The sequence below is a fragment of the Rhea pennata genome, chromosome 31 (genome assembly GCF_028389875.1).
Source record: "Rhea pennata isolate bPtePen1 chromosome 31, bPtePen1.pri, whole genome shotgun sequence".
Taxonomy (NCBI): Eukaryota; Metazoa; Chordata; class Aves; order Rheiformes; family Rheidae; genus Rhea; species Rhea pennata.
Window position 1 is genome coordinate 689,122 of NC_084693.1, and position 22,919 is coordinate 712,040.

The 22,919-nt window shown below is 49.5% G+C and overlaps 1 protein-coding gene across 2 annotated transcripts in view; it reads right to left on the reverse strand.

Moving 5' to 3' along the window:
- The window catches only part of INTS3 (integrator complex subunit 3), a 48,828-nt gene that overhangs the window by 14,174 nt on the left and 11,735 nt on the right, over positions 1–22,919 (reverse strand). For both annotated transcript variants that reach the window (XM_062598088.1, XM_062598087.1), the window contains exons 4-18: positions 22,190–22,303; positions 21,806–21,890; positions 19,809–19,875; positions 15,706–15,850; positions 14,597–14,726; positions 11,106–11,203; positions 10,002–10,193; positions 8,849–8,936; positions 8,202–8,281; positions 6,103–6,194; positions 5,076–5,182; positions 3,530–3,649; positions 1,916–2,045; positions 1,163–1,217; positions 108–211 (exon numbers count right to left, since the gene is read on the reverse strand). In XM_062598088.1, coding sequence (XP_062454072.1) covers positions 108–211; positions 1,163–1,217; positions 1,916–2,045; positions 3,530–3,649; positions 5,076–5,182; positions 6,103–6,194; positions 8,202–8,281; positions 8,849–8,936; positions 10,002–10,193; positions 11,106–11,203; positions 14,597–14,726; positions 15,706–15,850; positions 19,809–19,875; positions 21,806–21,890; positions 22,190–22,303 — 1,607 coding nt within the window. The remainder of the gene's footprint in view (positions 1–107; positions 212–1,162; positions 1,218–1,915; positions 2,046–3,529; positions 3,650–5,075; positions 5,183–6,102; positions 6,195–8,201; positions 8,282–8,848; positions 8,937–10,001; positions 10,194–11,105; positions 11,204–14,596; positions 14,727–15,705; positions 15,851–19,808; positions 19,876–21,805; positions 21,891–22,189; positions 22,304–22,919) is intronic.

The following is a 22,919-nucleotide window of genomic DNA, read 5'->3' on the forward strand; positions in this document are numbered from 1 at the left end:
GAGAAGCTGGTGCCTTCAGTGCAAATTTCTGAAAATAGTGGAATTTTTAATGCGAAAAGTCCAAGTTCCATTGTGAAAGGATGAGACAGAAAAAAATAAATTCTTACTCCTCTGTGATTTCTTCTGGCAAAACCTCACCACGGAAGTGAGCCTTAAATAGCTCTTGGAGGCAGGATGCGAGCACTGATAACTGCTCTGAGTCAAAGTCCTCCTGGTGAAGAGAAAGGAAGAAATGAGAAGAGAAAGCACGAGCTCAAACCCTGCCTGCCCAGTACAGGTCTGGTCTAGAAGGAACCCAGATGGAGTCACTCCTGCTAGGAAAATGGCCCAAGCTGCATAGGAATTGTTCTGCTGCTATACTGCAGTGACAGGAGCTGCCAGAGCTGGTCACCAGCAAGACAAGCCCAGCTCTGAAACACTTAAAACCACTGTGATGCACTTTTCCTCTAATAGCTAGTAATCCACTGAGCTCAGCTCTCCCTCTGCATAAGGGATAGCAGAGACCAAGAGCACTTGGTAATGAGGATTTACACCCCGTTCTCAGTGTTCCCATGGAGAGAAGCAGCCCTCACACGCTAAGAGGCCACTTGACTCCAAAGAGAGCCGATTAGAGGGAGGGGATGTTGCCTCCCTTCAAACGCTTAGCTGCTGGATAACACCGACAACTCCTCCACTGGGCAGGGTTTGCTACAGCAAACCCTGTGCTCTCCTGAGCACAATGTCCTGTGTCAAAAATAAGGGAAAGTCCTGGCTGCACAGTACCTGCAGAGAGCTTCGCAGGCATTACAGCAGCCATGCTAGGTCAAACCATGAGAACACCTCCCGCAGTATCCTGCCTCTGGCAGCAACTACTGGGGATATTTAGGCGGGGGGTGTGTGATCTTCTCCTGCTAAACCCTTCTGGTAGTTAGCAGTTTGAGCTATCCTGAGGTGGAGGTGACATTAACATCTGTGTTTAACAACCACAGATGGAGCTGTCTGGTACCATTTTGAACTCACTTATGTTTTGAGTTTCCTCAGCCTTCTGTGCCCTAGTTTAATCACTGCCTTGTCACCTCTCTGAGAAGAGCTGTGCAAGCTCAGAGTTGGCTGGCCCGCACCACTCCAGCTGCTCTGGTTTCATGGTTACACAGTAGCACTGCTCCCGAGTCTGTGCAGTTACCTCCAGGACTTGATCCACGATTTCCTGCATGACCTCACACTGAGCTTCCGTATCGCTGGAGCACAAAAACAAGAGGAAATACAAGTCACAAAGGAAGATATGGACAGTAGGGACAAGGGGGCTTTGTGCTGAGCTCGCTATGCTTGGGAGTCCCCAGGACCCGAGAGCGAGAGAAGCCCCGCTTTGCGCTGGTGCCATGACTAGAGGAAGGCAAGGCCCTTAACTACACACTGCAGAGACACAGCCCTGAAAGAATAGACTGCATTGCTGCAGCATCTACTTACATAAATGCCTGAGGCAGACTGCAGCAAGACAAACAAATTAAATGACTAAAAGTATAAGATTAAATGCACTTAAAGCCATAAAGATATAAATTAAATCAGCCTACTATGCCAAGGCCTGAAAAGCAAGAGCTTTTTAACCTGCTTTAGATTGAGTTAAAATCCAAGGTTGCTGTAAAATCAAGAGTGGAGTTGGGGAAGACCAGAGAGAGAATCTGCAGACACCAGGAACAGGGACATCTCCATCCCTGGGGAATCCACGCAAGGAGATACTGAAACACCCAAGAAGCAGTAACCCCAAAGGACTCCCACAGAGGCTGTCCATGTTAAAGACAGACGGACCACAGATGCCATAAACTTTGAGAGAATAACCCTTGGAGCAAAGAGCATTTCCTGACAGTACTGAAAGGTTTTGTGTGCGGCTGCCCTGAAGAGACCAGCATGAAATGTAACATTACCAAACAACACCAACCTTCCCTTCTGCAGCTGCAGGACTTTGTCCTTCAGTGACTCATCCAGTTGGTCCAGGAACGGTGTGATATCAACAGGCTCCTCCACAATGGTTTCTTTGATCGGATGAAACCTGAACTCCCTCTTCTTCCCTGCAACAAAGAAAGCAACAGTGGAATAGTTTTCCACTATTTTCCCAAGCAGCTACATCTAGGAAGTATTACAGGCAATCTCTGTCCTAGTAGCAGGAGTCACATGGGGCTGCTGGGGCAGCCACAACCTCAGGCAAGCAGCACGCCCCTGCTACGGGATCCAGTCTCAGATCTTCCCTTCAACATTTGGAGATGTGTCCAGGTCACAATGCCCTGGAAGGCAGGCCTGGATCCAAATGCAGATGATGTCCAGAGCTGTGGTTCCAGTTCAGTTCAGTTCAGTCCAAAAACTGATGCTCTGTCTGCCCTTCAAGATGCTCAGCATAGCTAGAGCTCACAAGTCTCCCTACACCAGAGGCAGGCAAACGTTCAGGACTCCAGGACTGAGATACTCCAGCTGCTTTTCTGCACTCCTGTCCTTCAGACTCCTTCCAGGTCACAAAAAAATGTGGAATCCAGAAGTGCTACAGCCAGTGCAGAAGCACCAGCAAGGGAGCTGTGATTACAGGATCAGACAAGTGGCTGATCTCCTTTACAAGAGTCCTCTCCTCCTCTGCACATGACTGTTGAGACTGTGCCCCTTTTGGGGGCCCCAAGCAAGCTGAGCAGCCAGTAGGGCACTGATGGGACTATTTAAGACAGTGCTACAGTATACAGCGTCATACTCCTCTACCCCATCCTGGGCTCACGGCCCCTCCCCACCACAGGGTTAACCCATCCAATGTGGCAGGAAGCCCACAATAGTCCTTCCACCAAGGCCAGGAACAGTTTGAGATGCCTCTGGCTCCAGAGAGCTAGCAGAGGGGATTCTGGCCCTGTGCAGCAGTCATGTCAGCCTGGTGGCTTAGATGTGGACTCGTGGAGGCCTCCTGTGCGCATAATGAAAACCCCATGCCTTAGCAATTAAGAGGCCTGAGCCTCATTAGCAGCTGCCCGAGAACAGAGACACCCTGTTCCCAAATAAACCATCCAGTCCGCATCTGTCACAGGGATTCTCAACCCCAGTGCATCAGGGCTCTGAGACAAGCCAGACAGTTAGCGAAGACCCAAGAGTGGAGAAAGTGCCATGTTCGAAGGTTACTAAGCTCTAAGGAACAACCAGCCAAGGAGAAAAGGCCAAAGAGGCCTTTTCCATTGAGCCTAGGTCACTGTATCAGCTCCACAGTCTGTCTATTGGGGTCAGAAGCCTGGGAAACAGTAGAGCGTTTGAGTGAGTACCCTCTCTTGCAGAAAGAAGTTTGGGTCTCAACAACAGGGTCTGCCCAGACTGCAGTTAATTCTTGCTGCTTGTGAGAAAGGGGCTTTAAGAGAATTAATTGTGCTTACAGCTGAGGATCTCTGAGGATCCTTCATCACGGAAAGGAAGGGGCCCATGAGCCAGGAGTGAAACAATGGCTTGCACAAAGGCAAAAGGCAGCTAATTCACACTACATCAAGACAGAAGTACTTGAGAGCATTAGTGCCCTGCTGACTGGATCTCTCACCTTTGCTGTTCAAGTCCTCTTCATCATCACTAAATGCGGCCTCTGCATTGTCATAGCAACTGTCATCCTTGTCAGACATGTGATTGTCCATTTCCATGGAAACAGGCTCCTCAATTTTGACTGCAAGAATGAACGCAAAGGAGTAAGAGCAGGAGTGAGGTTACGATGGCTCCTGGCACAGCCTTGGGGCAGGACAGGCTCTACCTACAAGTTGCATCTACTGATAATCAGGCTCCAGTGAGGGAACAAAGTGCTCTGCAAAGAGGAAGAGAGTCTTGGCAAGTGAGGAACTCTGAAAATCATGCTGGGGAATGGCACTTACAGCTACTCTATTTAATCATCCCCATTTGGTGCAAAGTTTGTCAGGGCAGTGGCAAAGGTCTGAGCTGCCATCATCCTTCCTGTTTCACCCCTCACCCACACCAGCCTGAGGCCTTGAGCAGAGCATCACTTTTGTCAGCTCTGTCAGACAGGGTTGAAGATGTAAGGTTTGTTGGAGAGATGGGTGGCTTCTGCTGGACCAGCTGATGCAATGAGAAAAACAGGCACAGTCCTTCAGCAAGGCTGACAAATCAGCAGCACTTTATGGTTAAATACAGGTTAGAAATGCTAGCTCTTTGTTTAATCTCATTATGTTAATCAATTAGTCTACAGAGAAGAAAGGGTAAGTAGCCCCTGTGGAGCACAGAGGGAAATAGGTAGTTTGCATCTTTAGTGTACTGCAGGGTTGAGGTGAAGGGAGATCACAACCACATAAATTCAAGCATCCAGATTTTTTAGCATGCAGTGAACTCCCTTTGTTTGCACAGGGGATTGTAGAACATCCTCTGATCCTACACTCTTGCTTTTTCTAGTGATGCCAGACAGAGCTCATGCCTCAAAAGCACGCAGGAAAGCATTGGTGCAAGTGGGGAGAATCCAGCACACACTGCAGAGTTTGTGCTTTCACACCAGCAGAACATAAGGCGGCACATGGGGACAGCAAGGTAGCAGCTGATGCCTTCCTCCTCACAGAAGTGCTGGCAGCCTAGCCAGGCTCTTTGGGTAGCTTCTATTCACTGCACCAAAGGAGCAGAAACTGTGGGCACCAGGAGCCAGTCAGGGATGCCGAGACAAAAGATCTCATGGCACACCCAACGGGGAGGAGACAGAACCCCTGCGGGAGGCAGTGTTTTTCCCTGCTGGTGCTCAGGACCTTTGGAAACCAGGCTATTTCCTACCAAGTGCCTAAAGCTGGACTTCAAGACCTTCCAGACCTGGAGCTTGTGATACTGTAGAGATCCAACACTGTGGTTACCAGGTAAATACGGACAACTTACTACAAGCACATATGCTCCCTGGCACAGACAGGCACCCTACTGAACCTTTTATTTGTTCAATGCCTTTGAGCACAGCACTCTCACAGCAAAGAGCTCTCCTCTCTCCTGCTAGAACCCCAGCCACCCTCTGAACACCAACCAATGCTTTGGGAGAGCCAGGGAAAGCCCTTGTCTTTGTGAAAACAGTACCTGTAGCAGTCTCCCTTTGCCGCCTGCCCCACTCCTACCTTCGATGGGGGGTGAGGGTGAACTGCAGAACTCCGGGAATTTCTCCCTCAGCATGGCACGGAGCTCTTTGTCCAACTTGGGGTTGTCGAAGAGAGGGGCCAGATGTCTGTTGTGGGGGGGAAAGGGATGAGAAACAGCTGGGAGGCATTGCTCTGCTTGGACCAACCAGCTCTGCTTCTCAGTAGTAGCATCTTCCCTAAAGAGCTGGAAACTCAAAGCAAGACCTACAAGACCCTCCAGCTAGTGCACAGTCTTTACAAGCCCTCCCTTTCTCCACTTCTGGCAGTCCCCAAAGGCCATTCTCCCATTTCTACAGCCTCATTCATCTGGCTTTTCCCTGCCAGCCTAAAAGGTATGCTGGCTCCACAAAGCCTCTTGTCCCAAACCTGCCCTCTCACTGCCAAGAAGGGCAAGCCACAAACACTTCCTACTATGCAATGGGCCAGAAAAGACTCAGTTTGGGGCCCAGCATAGGTTTTTCCCGGCACATAGCAAGGAAATTTCCTCAGTTAAGCAAAGACTTTGTTTTGCATTATGGTCTACAAGTTATGAGTTCCCATCTCCCTTCCTGCAGATCAACTGGAGTTCCTTCACTTTGTCACCAGTGAGACCTGTGGCACCAAAAGGCTCATGGGAAGAGGAGAAGAGGGTTCACCAGGAGAGGGGAACTTCGCTGATGCAGGAGTTGTCTGCAGGGCTGAAGCACCATGAACAAGGTTGCTTCGTTCAGCTCACAGCTTGGTGACCAGAAAGGTTTGGGGACATTCCTATTTATGTGGAGTAGCTGTAGTTTATTTATCCTACCCTTCCTCTTGCTCTCATGTCAGCTCTCATGACAAGCCTCAGGACCATAAATACACGGCTGTGTCTTAAGTATGAACATACTTATGTTCATAAATAATTCAAATGCCCTCTGTAGCTCTTCCAGAGTCTGGAGTTCATTTTTGCTAGGCTAGTGAGACTGGTCCCCAGGAAGCCTGGTGCACAGCAGTTGTAAAAATGCAGTAAAATTTAGGGCTGTCTTACGCAAGGACTCGCTTCTCCACAATGTGGGTGAGAGAATTGAACACTCCTTGCCGGACATGAGCTTCCAGTGGAGGGTAGAAATTGGGAATAATCTGAAAAAGAAGGAAAGATCAAGTTAGTGTGACATTACCGAATCCTGTCCACCTTTGAGCCTGTGTCAGCCAGTAGTGTTCTTGGACATAGGCAGGGCTAGCTAAAGCCATCAGTCTGCTAATCTCTGGTCACCCTTGACTTGAGTATCACATCCCAGCTGTGCTTGACCAAGAAGAGCAGCAGAAGAGCTCTCTGAGTGCAGCATCTTGAGGGGATGCTGACAGAAGGGGGATAGCCCATGCCTCTGACTTCCTTGCTCCCCAGAACTAGCCCGCAACATTTCTCAAAGACTAGAAAAACAAGATGACGCTACTTAGTGAGCTGTGACAAGCCCAAGGACTTGCCAGGGCCATGTTCCAAACAGCAGTGATTGCTGCAGGAACTGCTGGGGCTTCTTGCACAGTTGTGTTGTTATTTAAGAGGACCCTGGAAATGGAAATAGACTCCTCCAGCACCTTGCCCCACTGTGTCTCAAAGGGAATGTAGGGGAAATAAGAGATGGGCACCTTAAAACGTTCTCCTCTGCTTCCCACCCTTCAGCTCTGTCCACATATAGTCTTTTGCTTTTGGAGGGACTAAAACAGCTCCTCCCTGGAATCTGGGTCATCCCATGAACCTTACACTCATTTCCTCTGCCAGAAGAAGCCAGCAGCAGCTTTTGGACTCACACAGTCCTGGGACAGAAAGCATGCTGTGTCTGAGGGAGTAAAGTAATGCAACTCAGAGCACTTCCAAAACTCATGCTATGAAAAGACCCCGCTTCCAGGAACTCCATCAGCCCTCCTTGAGACCAAATTACTGGAATCGGCAACTCTTGGCACCACTGCTTTAAGGACTAAGGGGTACAACCAACCCTGCTCCCCATGATCTCTGCCCTAGGAAGGCCTTCCTTTGAAAGGGAGATGAGTCTGACTCGTCCCCAAGCAGGGACTGTTGCAATGAGATTCTGTTTACCCTCAGGGGATGAAATTGGATGAAGACCAAGCATTTCATTAGGTACTAAAGGGAACAATTCAAAAGCCCTTTTCCTACTAATGCTCATAATTCTGGAAGGATTTATTTGCAGAGCTGGGAAGTCTCATACATGTTCCCACAGTGGCATTCCCATTAATGAATGACACATGGGCCCAATGTTCAGATCTCTAGAAATGGCCCTGGATTTATCAAGGTACCAAGCAAGATCATCAAAATCTTTGGTGTCTGGGTTTAAGAGGCAAAGAGTTTAGACAGGTGTTTGTAGCCGTGTGCCTGACTATGCTCTTGGCAGAGCAATGAAGGGAAAATCCCTCCTCAATTCAGCCCAGGTAAAGGGAGTTTTAAAGGGCTGTCTCAGGCTGCTGGGAGATAGTGAGCTATTCTGCAGACTATTTTGCAATCAATAGGCTCAAGGCAGAACAGATCAGATGATGCACTGAAGAAGGTGGAAAAAAAAAGGGGAGGGAGGGAAAACATTTTTCTTGCTCTAAAGAATGAGTAATGAGGTGACACTATTTTTGTGCTCAAATATCACTGTCCCCAGGGATTTACATAGTTCCCTTGCTGTGGGATGGAGCAGCAACTTGCCTTTACTCACCAGAGACTTTTAGCGCAAAGACATCTGTCTTGCCTGAGCATATGTTATCGGTGCCTTCACGACCAGCTAGCACAAAACAAGGTACAGCCTGCAGGAACAGGCTATGTAGCCTGATGAATGCTACGGGGCATAGAGGGAAAGAAATCAACCCTCACCAAAGCACTAGAGCACCAGTGATGAGAGTGCTCAGAGAGCATGGCTGAAGGCTCTGGCTGCAGGCCTTAAGGGAGCACCTCCTGGAAAATGGCCTGCTTGGCTTTTTTCCTCTACAGTGTCCTCTGCCAACACTGTTGAGGGGTTTCTCAGTCCCACTGATGACAAGAGGGACCATGTGAACCCCAGTAATTGCTTTCACAGCCTTCATCCCTCCACCTCAATCATGCAACCAGTTTGGCAATGTAAGGAATTCTCTGGAGAGCAAGGGATAGCTCACCCGGCACATGAAATCCAGCAATGTGGCGGTGATGGCAGGGTGAGGCTTCATGGAGTGATGCATCACAAGAATGGCAGGCTCTAGAAGAGAAAGAGCAAGGAGCACCATGCTAAACACATCAGACACACCTGCACCTCCTGCACCCCCTCTGCTCCTGCAGACCCAGCCTTCTTCCTCCGAAGCACTGGAAAGAACCCCCTTTGGCTCCTACACACCCTGCCCTCATCCAACTCCCCTCACTCTCAAATAACACTTAGGCTTCCAGCAATGGCCAGAGCCAGGCTTCCTGCAGGTAGGAGCTACTAGTAATGACCTCAGCTGTATCAGTCCTCTTTCATGAGCCCCGAGCCCTGCGATGGGAGCACACAACCCTGCATGTCCACAGGAAGGGAATGCTCTGGGGTCAACCTCAAAGAAGATGCTTGCTGCTACCTCAGTGGTGGAGACACTTTTAACTGTGGTTTTCATCAAAACAGCTCTCCTGCCAGCTTGCAACTGCCAGAAGGAGCGCAGGGCAGGAACAGATACTCTTTGGAGACAACATATTCAGCTTCCCCATCAGATCCCACTATCTCTACCAGCTCTAGAAGCCATTAACCCTGTCTTTTGACTCCTGCCCATTCAGGGAAAGGCTTCCCATGGAGTACCTATATTCATGATGCTGTCCTTCTCAGGGTTGAAGAAGAGCCAATCATAGAATAGAGCAAGTTTGGCATTTGAAGCAGCAACGTTGGACTAGAGAAGAAAAAAAATAATTTAAATTATTGAGTACAGATCTGAGTATTGTTTGCTTGTACATGCCCAACATACTGGATCCTGATACTGTCTTTTTATGGGACAGAGAAAGCCCAGCTGGCAGCTGCGACGGAGGAGAGAATGGATGGACACATGTGATGCTCTTCCCATCACCAGGGCAGTGCAGAGCTGGCAACCAATCTCATGGGTACCTGCTGCTGCTGAGCAGGGGTGAATTTTCAAATATGGAGGAAAATTCTAGGGCAAACCTGCCTGCTTTGAAAGTAGCCAGGCAATATGTACAGCAGCAGAGGCCGAGGCAGCCCTAAGCCTGGGAGACATAAGCCATGTGTTCTGCAAAGCAGGGCCTGACTACAGCTCTGAACTGGTTATAATCAAACCCTGCATATCACTTGCCATTATCTGTTATGCTTGCAGGGGCACATGAACAGTCATTTCCTCTCCAGCTTCTGCTCTGTTCTGTTTGATAACTACTGTGGACTGCAGCACTGGGTGGGATAAGGAATGACCAGCTGGGAGGGGGCAGTGGATGTGAGAGCAAGGCTGTAATGAAGCCTCTTATTGCACATGCTCTTGCACTTCACTTGGACAGGAGAGGCCTCAAGACTTGTATGCAGACCACAAACATAAAACAAAACAAAACAAAAAAAAGGCAGGACAGTACTTGGAAGCGAGAAAGTGAGGTTTACGCTGGAAAAGCAGATCCCAAAGGATTCAACGTGCAGCAGAGCCAGGACTAAAATTCAAAGCACAGAACAAAGACCGATGTCCTAACCACTGCTCTGCAATTCTCTCCTTCAGCCTAGCCAACAAATACTTAATTCCAGGCTCCTTGGCAACTTTTAGCACCAGCAGGTTACCCACTCCCCTGCAAGGGAACATCTCCCAGGCAATTATGTGACTCCCTCTTAGACTTGGCCTGAGTTTGGGAACTACAGAGTAACGGCTATTCACTTGTTGGAACTAGACACTCATTACAGGGTTGCTTCCTGAGCCATCAGGCAGCACAAGCTGCTGAGGGTACCTCTGCCTATCACGACTCACCGTGCAGGTGGTGAGCAGCCACCCAATGATGGCCCAGCGCGGGAGGATGTCAGAGCTGAGCACCTCGTTGGAGGGGTGTACCACACCACAGATGTAGCGTATGAGGTCACAGCGCAAGGACTGGCTGTCGGGAGTGGACAGGTACTGTCGCTGAAACCAGTCCTGGTACCGCTTCTGCTGGCCAAATCGGACCTGCAGGAAAACGAAAAGACAGAGGTTCTGCTCAAGGCACAGAAGCATCTGATTTGACACAGGGAAGCTTCGGAAAGGCTGTTAGAACCAGCATCTGCCACCCTAAAGTTGCCTCTTTTTGGCAGTCTCTGGTTTGTGCCCTGCTCCCCATCAGCCTCTGGTTGGCAGCATCTTCAGAGAAACCAAGGAACCAAAAAGGCCATTGTGCACTGTTCTCACGGAGGGCCTGTCTCCAGCAGGGCAAAGGGGACCACCCGCCCCGCCTGCACTGCGCCCACGTGGTGCACAGCACAACCCCGGCAACCACCTTCAGCAAGTCACTGGGAAGGAGACAGAGCGAGGGGGGAGTGGGCTCTGCCTGGTGTTTGAACACAGATAACAGTTAACCCTGGTGTTGTTACTGTGCAGTTCTTGGCCTCTCCTGAATACTGCTGCTGTTGTCGGAGCTCTGATAACCAACCACATCGCAGCCCTTTAGAAACAGTGCTTGCCTTGGAAAACAGCCAGCCAGGAGCAATATTCCCCTGCAAAGCCATTTTGTGTCTTTTAATGAATACCAGGGATGTCCTGGGACCATCTACATCAGCTTTCGCTGGGCAGCCCTTCTCTCTCCTGTTGCCATTATATGCCAGAAGCAGAGATTATTTGTACAAGTAAAACATGCTACCCTCTGCCCGTTGGTCTGCTCTTCTCCCAGACAGGGGTGTTTAGCTGCTTACAGCATTTTCCATCACAGAACTCCATAGCAAACTTCAGCTGAATGACAGCAGCAGTGGGTGTGAGTGCTCTGCCCCCCTCACCATGTCGAGTGCCATCGTGGGAACAAGACAAGGGCATGACAGACCAGTCAGAGACAAGTGCCCTCTTCCCCCTGTGTGGGCACAGGACACCAAGAGAGCACGAGGCAGTTACCCGTGAGGTCATGAAGAGGAGCTTGGTTTCCATGTCAGGAGTGAGGCGACAGGCCAGGAATTTGCGAGAAGTCCTTGACTGAAGGAGCTGCAGGACACCTAGGAAGAGGCAGACAGACAGAGCTCTGTGCTCGCCCAGCCCCATCAGGCCCGTGGGAGACACAGCACCAAACAGGATCCAGGCAGAAATTCACCAACAACCTCAGCAAGTTTAGTTTCTTTGTCTGTGGTTTGGAGTATTAAGCTGCCTTGCCCCAAGGCTACAGATATTGGAAAGCGATCAAGATTTTGCCTGAAAAAGGTCTCCCAGAGCATCTCCTACCCATAGAAAGTTTTATCAGTGATCACTAATAAGCACACGAAGGATGCCAGGGAGGAGAGCCCAGAGAAACATCGGGAGGTTACACAGCACGGCAGTGACAAGATCTGAAGGAGAAATGAGAAAGTCTGGACACCAGCTGTAACCAACTCAGCACGTTTCCCATCTCTCATCCATTCACTAGGGGGCACAAAGATGATCTTAGACTTGTCTCTGCTACAGTGAATCCCCTTGCCCCACTGCAGACAAGGGTTTCAGACGGACCACTCAGGCTGGGCTCTAGAAGACCAGACCCGTATAAACAGGACACATTCTGGGCTCTACCAGCATTTAGCTTCAATCTCTCCCCTGGAATGAAAGCACCCAATTGAGAAGAGGAATATCAGACAAAACTAAAACTGTACATGTGCACGTGTACATAGGGAAGGGAAAATGAAAAGGAGAAGTGGAGGTTGCAAAAGCTGCTCTCAGTCACAAATGGCTGGAAGAGGAGGAATTTATGACCTGAGCAGAGAAGCTTTGCTGCTGCTTGACAAGAGCTGAAGGATTTACAGGGCAGTCAGCTCTGACGCAGACAGGCAGGCACCGGGGACACTGCAGGCACAAGGTGTGCTTTGCTCTCTCGCCATTTAGAAGTTCCTGTTATGTCACACACCCAGAGGGTCACACCTGGGGGACAGCTGGAGGAGGGAAGCTTCAAAGCAGAAAGAACAGATGCCAGCTCCTGTGGAGCTCAGAGAGGGTGGAGCACACTGCACATCAGGGAAAGAGCCACAAAAACACCTTGCTTGTTAAAAGCTCCCAGTGCAGTGGAGCTGTCCAAAGGGAAGGACAGGTCCTGTGCTCAAGAGTCCCCCTCTGCTCTCCTGCTGCTGCAGTTTCTGCTCCCCCCGCCAGTGCTGCTGGGCTCTGGCCTTGGTCGCAGGAGCGTGCAGCTCAACAAGGCTGACTTAGGTCAGTGGTTACAGAGCCATACAAACCTGAGAGCACGTGGACTGGCAGCTGCTAGAGATAACAGCCACCTCGCAGAGCCGTTATTACAGGCTCTCAACAGCAGGCAGGAGGGCAAAGAATAAGTCTTATGAAAAAGGCCAACTGCAGGGGAAATGATTTCAGGGAGGAGACTTTGCAGGCTCCATAAGAACAAGTGCTAGCAAGGGCTCCCCTGGACAGATCAACTTTTGGTTGGAGTGCTCCCCTCCAGCCCCCAGAACTAGCTCTGTGGGACACAGAAGAATGACAAACCTCAACATTGCTCCCTCTAAACTATCGGACACAGACTGCCTCTCTTTGCAGAGATCTGCAGAGCTGTGTGTGCTGGGGTGTCCCATGGGGACACATATTAACATCACCTGTTCCAGCACTCTGCAGCTGAAACTGCAGTGAAATCACACTTGCGTATGTACACACGCTACCCAGATGTCCTCTCACCTTTATGAATCACTGGGCAACACCACAGACCGCTTGCTACTTGTGATGCCCAACAGAAGAGGAAAGCTGGATGCCAGCCTCAACTTAGCTAACATTTTGTTGGGTTACTCTGGCTAAAACTGGTAACAAAACATAGAATAGCCCTGACTGGCTTCCCCTACTGATGTGGGAAGTAAGTGAAACCAGAGGGACATTTGCTAGGTGCTCAGGACACACTAAGCATGAATGTGAAAGCTCAGCACTCAACTGTGAAGATCCAGACAAAGCTTAGAAGAGCTTCTAGTGAATTCAGAGCTGGGGGAAGAGACAGGGCTGAGCCCTGGAAACCTGAGCCTTCCTTGGTTGTAGGACAAAATGCCTTCATAAGCCTCACATGCCAACGGATTCCCAGATCTTCCTGGGGAACTCAGTCCCTGCAGCCCTTCAGCTGGCAAGTCTCAGCAGAGGCCAGCAATGACAGGAGAGGTTCTGAAGATGGAGAAGAAGCCAGAGACCTTAACAAGCATTTAATCAAATGATGTGTTGTGAGTTTCCCTGAGCATAATCTGAGATCTTTAAAGTGACTTTAACACAGCCCCTGAGAGGAGGGCAGACATTTGTGAGGAGGGAGGACACTCTAAATCCCTGCTTCCAAAGGCTCATTAGAATTGATGAGGACAGATAATGGCATGACAGCCCCTAGAGAAGTGAATAATTCATACCAATAAAAATTATAAATATATCACTCTCTCAGTCAAGTCTATTTCAACCCAGATTTGTGCAGAGATCTCCATAGCTAAGTGTTACTGCACACCAAGTGTGTGAGGCTACAGGGAGAAATAAAATCCCATTTAGAAAGTGTCAATTACTGCAGCTTCCAGTCTTTCTACTTTAGAATTACTCAATCTCCTAGAGCTCTTTTCTAGGGAGTATGGAGAACTCGGACAGTTTACATTTTTGGGCTCCAACTTCAACTCAACTTATAAATCAGGTAATTAAAAATTAATCTCAATTATGGAAGCGTTAAGTCCAGAACAAGCCATAGAATTCCATAACCCCTGTTGCGGCCCAGCTGTATTCTCATGATACGTCATTACAGTTGCCTGATGTATCTGTTTTTCAGGACAGTTTAAAGCCCAGAAGCCAACAAGGCCTCTGCAGCATTTAAGCAATGATAAAAGCTGCCAAGCACCCAATTTGATCATGGGAGACTGGTCTCATCCCTCCCCCAATTCCTAAGCTCCCTGCAGGCTGCAAAAAGTTCCATTTTGAGGCATCTCCTTCAAGTTAGTGATGACAAAGGCTCTGGAAGCAGACATGTGGGCTTCAATGCTGATGGAGGTGGGATCACATGGTATAATTATAGTTGTCTGCCTCCTCTCCTCTAAGAGAGGATCTGAAAAGAACCCACACACCCAATTTGTTTTGCCTTGGTAGGACTATAATGGAGTCTCTCTGCTTTCAGAACGGCCCTGATTCTTGGGGCTAGACTGGGCATACATGATCAAAACGGCAGCTGCAGTACTGAGTTTTTACTTCACATCTCCCTCTGACCCTGGCATGAGCAGGCAGTCATCAATGCTGCTTGCATCAAGGACGGACGTGCAGTGGTGCAGACCCCTGTGCCAGGTTGCAAGGGTGTGTGATGGCATGCCTGCGCACAAGGCTCGTCTGTGGCTGGGGGACCCCAACACAGGCGGCGCCCCGAGTATACGCACGGCAGGACAGGAGCTGGCCGCCCTTTCCTCTCCAGCCTCACCTACCTGTGAACTGCGTGCTGAGGACCTGTGGGTTGTGGATGATGTCCTTCCAGAGCTGCTCGAACTCAGGTATCCTGGCAACGTTTTGCAGGAGCCTCACCAGGTCCCGGCCAATCATGAAGCAGTCCATGAACTCGGGAAAGGAGAGGAAAAATCTCATTTACTGTTTACCTGCTCCGGAGTAGGGGGAAGGGAGAAGGCACTAGGGGGATGGGGTGGAAGGGAGGAACAGTCAGTCCTTCAACCTTACAGCCGGCTCCAGATGATTCACTCTTTGCACAATATCTAAACTCCTGCCCCTGGCAGCCTGCCCCTCTTTTGAAGCTAGCAGGTTCTAAGAGGCGGGGTGACAGGCGGGAAGGTCAGCGGCTATTTTAAAATGTTCTCTCCCTTGTAAAGCAAACAATCAGATCATAAATCTGACATTTTCCTTACAGGACTGCAGCCAGTCTCTGGAGCTAGGACTTGACATTTGGTCCTTCTTACCCAGCAAGAAGGGGAGAGTGTGCAGCACTTAGACTGCTGGACAGGGAGCAGCACTGCCCGCATCTGCTACAGAGCCATCGTGGGCTGTGGGGCTAGGGCAGTGAAGCCAAAGATGCCTGCCTAGACCTGGTTTTGGTGGCTTTTACTACCAGGGATGGCTGAACAGCAGCCTAGAACTGCTATCATGTTCTCCTCCAGCCTGACAAAGACACCAACTGCAGGAGGAATTGATATTCTTGAAGCTATGGGCCAGCAGAGTGTTGGCCACGACAAGCACTGAGGCACCACAACCGCTGGCAGGAAAGGTAATGGCTTCAAAAGTTGTGGCCTGAATAAAAGAAATAGACCAAAAGGAGACAGCCCAGTCAAAACAGTTTTCTTCCCTTCGCCAGTATGAAGCTTTTGAACCATTTTACACCAGCCATTCACAACCTGCACTGAGAACAAGTCACTACTGCCTGCATGGTGCGAGCTGAGCAGCGACTTAGAGAAACCAGCAAGTCTCTCACTAGCAGCTTTTCTTACAAATACTGCAAGATGAACGCAGGCAGTGTCATCACATGCACAGGTACAGGCTACCTAGGAAGCAGCGTCTTTTTTCTTCAGCCATCCCCAGATTTGCTTACCCGTTCTCGGAGAAGGGAGATGCAGAAATCCACCTCCTTTTGACGAAGCACTTGGAGCTGAGATGTGCCATGATGGTCCACAATGAGCCGCAGATACGTGTACACAGTCATGGCTATTAGGATACTGCTTTTCAGTACCCATTCTCTGCAAAGGAAGCAAAAACAAAACAAAACAAAACCATTTTCAGCCACCTCCCTGAGAGAATCACAGTAAAAAGTGATATAACCACGGAGGTCTAGGCCAGAAGAAACTGAGGCACAGAGACAGGGACACAAAGTGAGCAACGGCAGGGACTCCGAACCCGTTGTTCACGCTCCATTCTGGAGACTCTTCATCTGGAGGCCATTCCCCGCTTCACATTTTACTCTGTCAGCTGCCTGCTATGTTTTGTTCCACCTCTTTCTCCTCTGTGGACAGGCTACCATCGGGGTTCTTGCACCCCAAGATTTCTAGTGAGGTGGCAGACACGCTCACGTGAAGTGTTGGGTGGATTTCCAGGGTCACAGAGATGTTCACTGTGGCAACAATCTAAGGTATTTGCAACTGCAAGCAATAACATGTCCAAAGCAAGTGCAGGGAGCAGCTGTTGCACGAATAGACTTGGCCTCGACACCAGCACTGAGCGTCACAAGAGCCTCTTTACCAGTTCCCTCAGTCGGAACAGCACTGAGCAAGACACTGCAACAGGACAAGCTAAGCTAAAGAGAATCTTTCACATACGGTCAGGCCCAAAATGCTCTCAGACGCACCCGTGCGAGAGGTATTTTCATGCTCTGTTGCTGCCAGTCAGCCATTGCCAAGAGGATTAATCTAGCAGACGTCGGTGGCATCCTGAGCAGCAGGTCACACACGGCAGCTGTTAATGAGATGTGGCAGCTTTCAAGCAGCAGCTCCACGCAGCCTGCCTTGCTCAATAGCTCGCAAAGCAGGTGCCTCGCACACACCCATCATATGCCCAAGACATACGACACAGCAGAAAATCATTGATTTCCACAGCACTGGGGAAATCCTCAGTGCTGGGGGGAGATGAAGAGCTGCCCCTGCCCTGACAAGGCAACAGCATGCAGGGCAGAAGGAAAAGCGCAGTCAAGAATATCAGGAAGCTGGAAATGCCAAAAGGGAGGGAAATGGAAAGAACTAGGGAGAAACAGATGTGCTTGAGAGGAGACTGAATACTAGGGAGATTTGTGAGAGTCAAATGTAGCCATGTAGAGGCAGTCTGGAAGCTGTGTCAGGAGAGACACTGCAGTGGATACTGCAGGGCTCTGTCCCACCTCAGGGAAGGAGGGGGCTAGGGGACCCAGCATGTCCCTCCTCCTGCACGAATCTCTACTGGCTTTGATTCTAGGTGGTGCAGGCACTGCCACCGAGGGCAACGCAGCTTGCTGAGCTGGTCAGCAGCGCTCTGAGCAGTGCAGGGTCTCTCCACTTGGGGCTGGCCTTCTAGAGGCAGATGTGGTATTTTTCAGCCAACTGGCTTTGGTTCCTGAGCACAGATTGGTGCTTCGGCCCCCATTCCCCTGGGGCAGCAGGGTCCACTGCAGATTACCAAAGCATTTCCCTCCGTTGCTCCGTAGCTGGTCTCGTGCTCCTACCTATGCTCACCTGCTGCAGAGGAAGGTGCTCCTGCTCTGCATGGCAGCTTTCCTGATAGCACCCTGGTTGCCGGGTGTGCCACTTATCTCCCTTATCTAAGCACAACAGTAAATATTCTCAGTCCCTAAAAAGAACCCAGTCAGCTTGGGTTTTTTTTTGCGCTGAGTGCTGGGAACAGGCCAGGCCTGCTCAGTGCCTTTAGTGTGATGGATAACCCACAGCCTCTCTTAGCTCAGCAAGCTGTAAATCAGAACCCCACACAAGGGCCACTGCGGTGTGCAGCAGCTGTACTGCCACTGCCACCTGAAGAGACAACAGCCCAGTGGCAAATGAGTCAGCTGCCCTAAATCACTGGAGGGAGCCTGGGAAGATGTGACAAGTGTTTGCTTTCCCCAGCTCTCCACACTGCATCTAGCTAGATGCTAGCAGATTAATTAGCTGGCTGGGTGGTTTGGCCTGGCAGCACACGGCACTGTGCAGAGGTTACATCTAGGGAGGATGTGGAAATAATTAAGGCCAGGATCCCGGTGGGCTGTCAGGTCAGCATCTCCCCCTTTTCCCAATGAGAGCTTTGCAGAAAATAAAAATGCTGTCAAAGGGGGTCAAAAGCTACCCACAGCCACAGGATTCATTGATCTGACAGGCATAGAAAATGAAAACACTCAGAGGCAGAGTCACATTCATGCAGCCATTAGCAGTGAGCAGCTAAATATCATCTGGCCTAGGAGAGATCAGGGACTTGCCCCCTCTCCAAGGTGAGAGGTGCTTGGGGAGCAGCTTTGTTGTAGCTGTTTTTAATTAAACCAAGCAGTCAACACTCTGAACATGGAATCAGATCTTCACATGCTTGGCTTTAATTAAAGCCTTGGCTCTTCCCTAATCAAAGCATATAAATCTCAGCAAAGAGCTGCAGGTTGGGCTCACTCCCCATCCCCAGCTCTTCTCATGCCCAGACATTTTGTCAGCTGCTACAGTACCACTGACACTCCAGCAATACCTCTTAACAAGGACTGAGCCTTTCCTCCCCATCTGCCACTCGGACAAACTCTTCTCCTCCAGTGACAAAGCTCAGCTGCGATTTAGTGCACTGGGCTTTCTTCTGCAGACCTGAGGCCAGATGTGGCTTTGGATCACAAGTGAGAAGCTGCTGTTTCTCCCAGTCCAGCTGTTTGCAGTTATTTGGTTGCAAGACAGAAACCATAACGTGCTTTGGCAAGATGAGCAGTGCATCAAAGATGCTCTAAGAGTAGCAGAAGCAAGTAGCACCCACATACAGGCAGACCAAATCAAGAGAGCTGATGAGGCTTGGATGTGTCTGGGAACAGAGCAGTGGAGTTTAGCACAAATGGAGCTGGGCAAATAGTACATAGAACCAAAGGTCAGATAAGCCCAGAAGATCTCCAAAGGGCTCTCCTTCATGCTTCCTAGAGCAAACATATACAGCAGGGGCACTAGATGGCACTCCACAGCAGCATGCACGAGCACAGTTATTCTGGGAGAAAAATCACTGGTAGGACTGTTGTTAGCTAGGGCCAAATAAATGCTTTAAAAACTTGATTGTTAACCACAGTAACAGTAAGTGATTTTAGGAGAATCACTGCTATTATAGACAGTAGTTGGTGAAAAACTGTAGTCTATTTAAAAATAATGACTCTGCCCAGCTGAGGGTTACAGCTAGGAATTTTGCTTATCATCAATTAGCGGCTGCTTTGCCAACAAAGGACAATGCTGAGCCCATAGGACAATACTTCCCAGATGGCCTGTCCACAACAAATTAAAGTTGCAGCCCCAATGAAGCAGGAGCTGTTTAAACACAGGAAGCTTTTTGGGCAATTAACTCTGTCCTACTCCTCCAAAAGGAACACCTCCCCCGCAGCTTGGGAAACTCAGGAAGAAAATATTTCAAGGATGCTGGTCCAGAGCCATGTGTGCTCCTCAGCGACGCAAGGTGACCACTTCTCATTGTCACAGAGGGTCCTCTGACTGCCTACCAGGTGTAGCTGTTATGTGACAGTACAACACAAAATAGGCACAGGAGGACACAGTACAAAAATACTGGTCCAGGCAGACAATCTGATTTGACATGAAGTGCAGCTCCTTTCCAAACTCTGCAGAGGAGGCTTGCTAACAGCGGGACTTCAGGACACCCTCCCACAGACAGCTACTTAAATCTGTGGATTGCAGCAAAAAGGTTTTGAGAGCGAGAATTTTGTGCCACAGCCTGAAAATACACTTGTTAATGAAGTAAGGGAACAGAAAGGTCTTTTTTTTTTTTTTTTTTTTTTTTTTTTTTTTTTTTTTAAGGGAAACCCCATCAACACACTCCTACTAAGCCTGTGGCCACAAATACACCACCCTGAAATTTGTCCCTCTTGCACCTGAGCAGTAACACCTCCTTTTTCCCAAGAGCAGGCAGGCAGAGCACCCTCTCTCTCATTGCATGCCAAGCCACTGCTCTCTCCAAACACTGCATCAGTCTCCACCAGTACTTTCCAACCAGCCATACCTTTGCTCAGTCAGTATCTCAAGGACATTCTCAGCCAACCAGATATTCTTTGCTGTCACATCCCCACCTGAAAAAAGGTGCAATATGGGAGAGAAAAGTTAGTTAGATTAATAGGTGCAGTTTTCTCTGTTCTCAGATTCATCTGAACCACTGACCATTTAAATCCTCATGCCCCCTGTAAAGCAAAGCTAATTAAAGAATTTGCTCCCCGTCTAGAGCACGTACTTGTATCTGGCCCCATTCTGCCAGCTACGTATGCTTGGTTGTTCCTAGATATACAGCTAGCATATTTCTAGGCATAAGTGTAGCAAGACTGTTTTTTCTGTTACAAAGGAGATCAACAGGGTCTTTGCTGCAACAGCGCTTTTGGAAAAGAACTGTAATCATCTGGAACAAGGAATCAATAATTACCCTTCTGGAAAGCAACGGAGAAGCCAGAAAGGGATGAGATTCAGTAGTTAGAAAAGCGGCTGGAAGAAGGAAAACCCAAGTGCTTTAAAACATGTCTGGGATAGTAAAGGAAGCAAGTCCAGCATGAAAATACAGAAAACAACAACGTGACGCTGTGGGCAGAACAGAGCATCAAAATACTCCTCGGTACTGTCCCTGCTCTCACTGATCCATGACATGACCTTGGCCAAGCTCCTTCCTCTAATGATACAATATCTCACATTTGCAGAAATACATGATCTGCAGACATCCAAGAGGAGAAACGGTTTAACATTCATAGCTGCCGAGCCTAAAAATGGGATGGAGTGTCTGCAAATGGCCCCATTCTCAAAACGGAGCAGGTCTTCTCCACAAAGGCCTGCAGCACGAAGCTGAAAGCTTTGGCTAACATCACTGGGAGCAGAGATGGACTCCTCCTCACAGGAGCACAGAAAGCTGCTATGGCTGGCAAGCCATTACAATAGGATCATAACAATTAAGGCATCATAAAAGTGGTAAGTAGCAAGACAGCAGCACCCTTCTAGAACAGAAGGGGCCCTGAATAGGGAAGCGTAACCAAGGGGAAATAATCCACAGGGATGCCTTCACCAGCGGTTTTAAAAATGTTCTGTGTTTACAATGTGACAACAGGGCCAGGGCAGCTTGGCTCACGCTCAGGACTCTGTCCCCTCCCTCCCCGTTCTTCCTCTGCTGAAAAGCAGACATGGCAATTTCCAATCTGAGCTGCCCAGCCCCATGTCGCAGATGTATACAATGAAAGCACAATGTCAGGTTTTAGTGTAGGACATTAATTCCTCCTCGTGGACGTCAGTGACCAGCACTAGCACTGAATAGAGAACACGGAAGAGGCACCGTTCCTGTGAATCCGGAAAGGCGTGAGCATATGTGTGTGTGCACGCACGGGTGTGGGGCACTTACACTGATGGCCATGGAAGCAGACTACAGGCTACCGAACAGAGCCCCAGCTCCCTTGGGGAGTTACTGACCCCACGTGGGGAGAAACAGCCTCCCTTCTTGCTGATGAGTTACAGAGGAAAGCAGTAAGCATGGCAGTGCCTAGCCCACAGGTCAGAGCTGAGATTAAAGATGATCTTGGTGCTCTTGTGCAGTGCTACGTGGGGAGAATCTGGCAGCAACAGGAACCAATATACTTCCTGGCTGTTCCAGCAATGCTGTGGCATTTGTCAGAAGCCTCCTAGCTCCCTCTGATGACTCACCCCTTGTAGAGGCTGTTGGGAGCAACAGACTCTTCAAGGCTTATTCCCTGGAGAGATTTCCTCATCAGACAGGTTGGGACACACTTGGTGCCTGTCAGTGAGACCTGCTCTTCCTGGTGTCAGCTGGGTACTATGAGACTCCGAAAGCCTGCCAGGACCTGGCTGCACAGCAACCCAGACTCTTTGCGTGGAGTCAGGAGGCCCCAGCTCAGACCTCATGTGTAACACACTGTGAGCCAACCCTACTACACCACAGACAGCGCCCAGCCTGCTGGCGCACGCACAGAGGTGCAGGCAGAGCTTCCTCCTGCTGCCTATGGCAGAACTCACCTGCAATCTGCTTCATGAATGTCATGCAGACACCATCCGCTCCAAGCACCCCGCTCTTCACCAGCTCCCGCAGCAACCACACCAGCTGGACACACAGAGAGATCAGTGCAGCTTTTGTTACAGACCCACCCACGACACCTCTCCCACTGCAAATCAGACTTCCAGCAATACTCCAGCTGCCTCTGAAGGCGACACTGTCACTTTCCCCTGCTGCAGTTTTCTTTCCAGACGTGGGTCCTTGGCATGAGAGCAAAGGACTCCAAGGGTACTGACTGTCCCCTAAGCCTTTCATACTCAGCCCTGAGCAAGCAAATGCCCTCTGCTCATCTTCTGCTAGGTTGGCATGTAAGGTTTCTGATTCTGAGGACAAGACCCTCTCCTCACCTGGGTCCGACAGGTGTCCTGCAGCTTCAAGTATTTCTCCATGAGAATCTGATTGATCTTGTTGAGAACAATGTTCATGCCGTCTCGGCTCACCAGTGCCAAGTCCCGGTAGCACTGCAGCAGAGAATATGAGCAGTAGATAGTTACAGATGGCTCAGTAGGAGCAAAAGGACTGTAGCAGAAAACTCACAATGATATTTCAAATCTGACTAGATAACACCAAATAAATTAGCGTCAGAGAAAGAACATAAAGACCATCAGACTCCAGGGGGTGACCTGAACCATCATCCCAGGCCCAGGCAAAGTTAGAGGTTGAAGGGCCTGCTCCCTTGGGTTTGGGGAGCTAGCTATCTTTTAGGGCATTACAAATGACAATTGGATTCACTGGATTTAGCCCCAGAAACCAAAGATTTCTCGCTCCAGTATAGATGCCCTTGGTTGGCTATAGAACAATATTCCCTGTTCCCTCATCCCAGCCTTCCCTGAACTCTGCCACAGTCCTGGAGAGACCAATACTAGAGAGAAAAGAGAGATAATGATTATTCAATCCTGTGGCGGGGAGGGAGAAGGCAAATATCAGTTAGTGATCAGTCACATCCAGATTGCTTAAGCTTCCTGCTGTTGCCCATTCCCATTTCTCTGCGACCAGTGACAACTGGAACCTCACTGAAGACACCCACAGCGTTAATGAATGGAAGCACAACACAATGCTGGTTAAACATTACTGCAT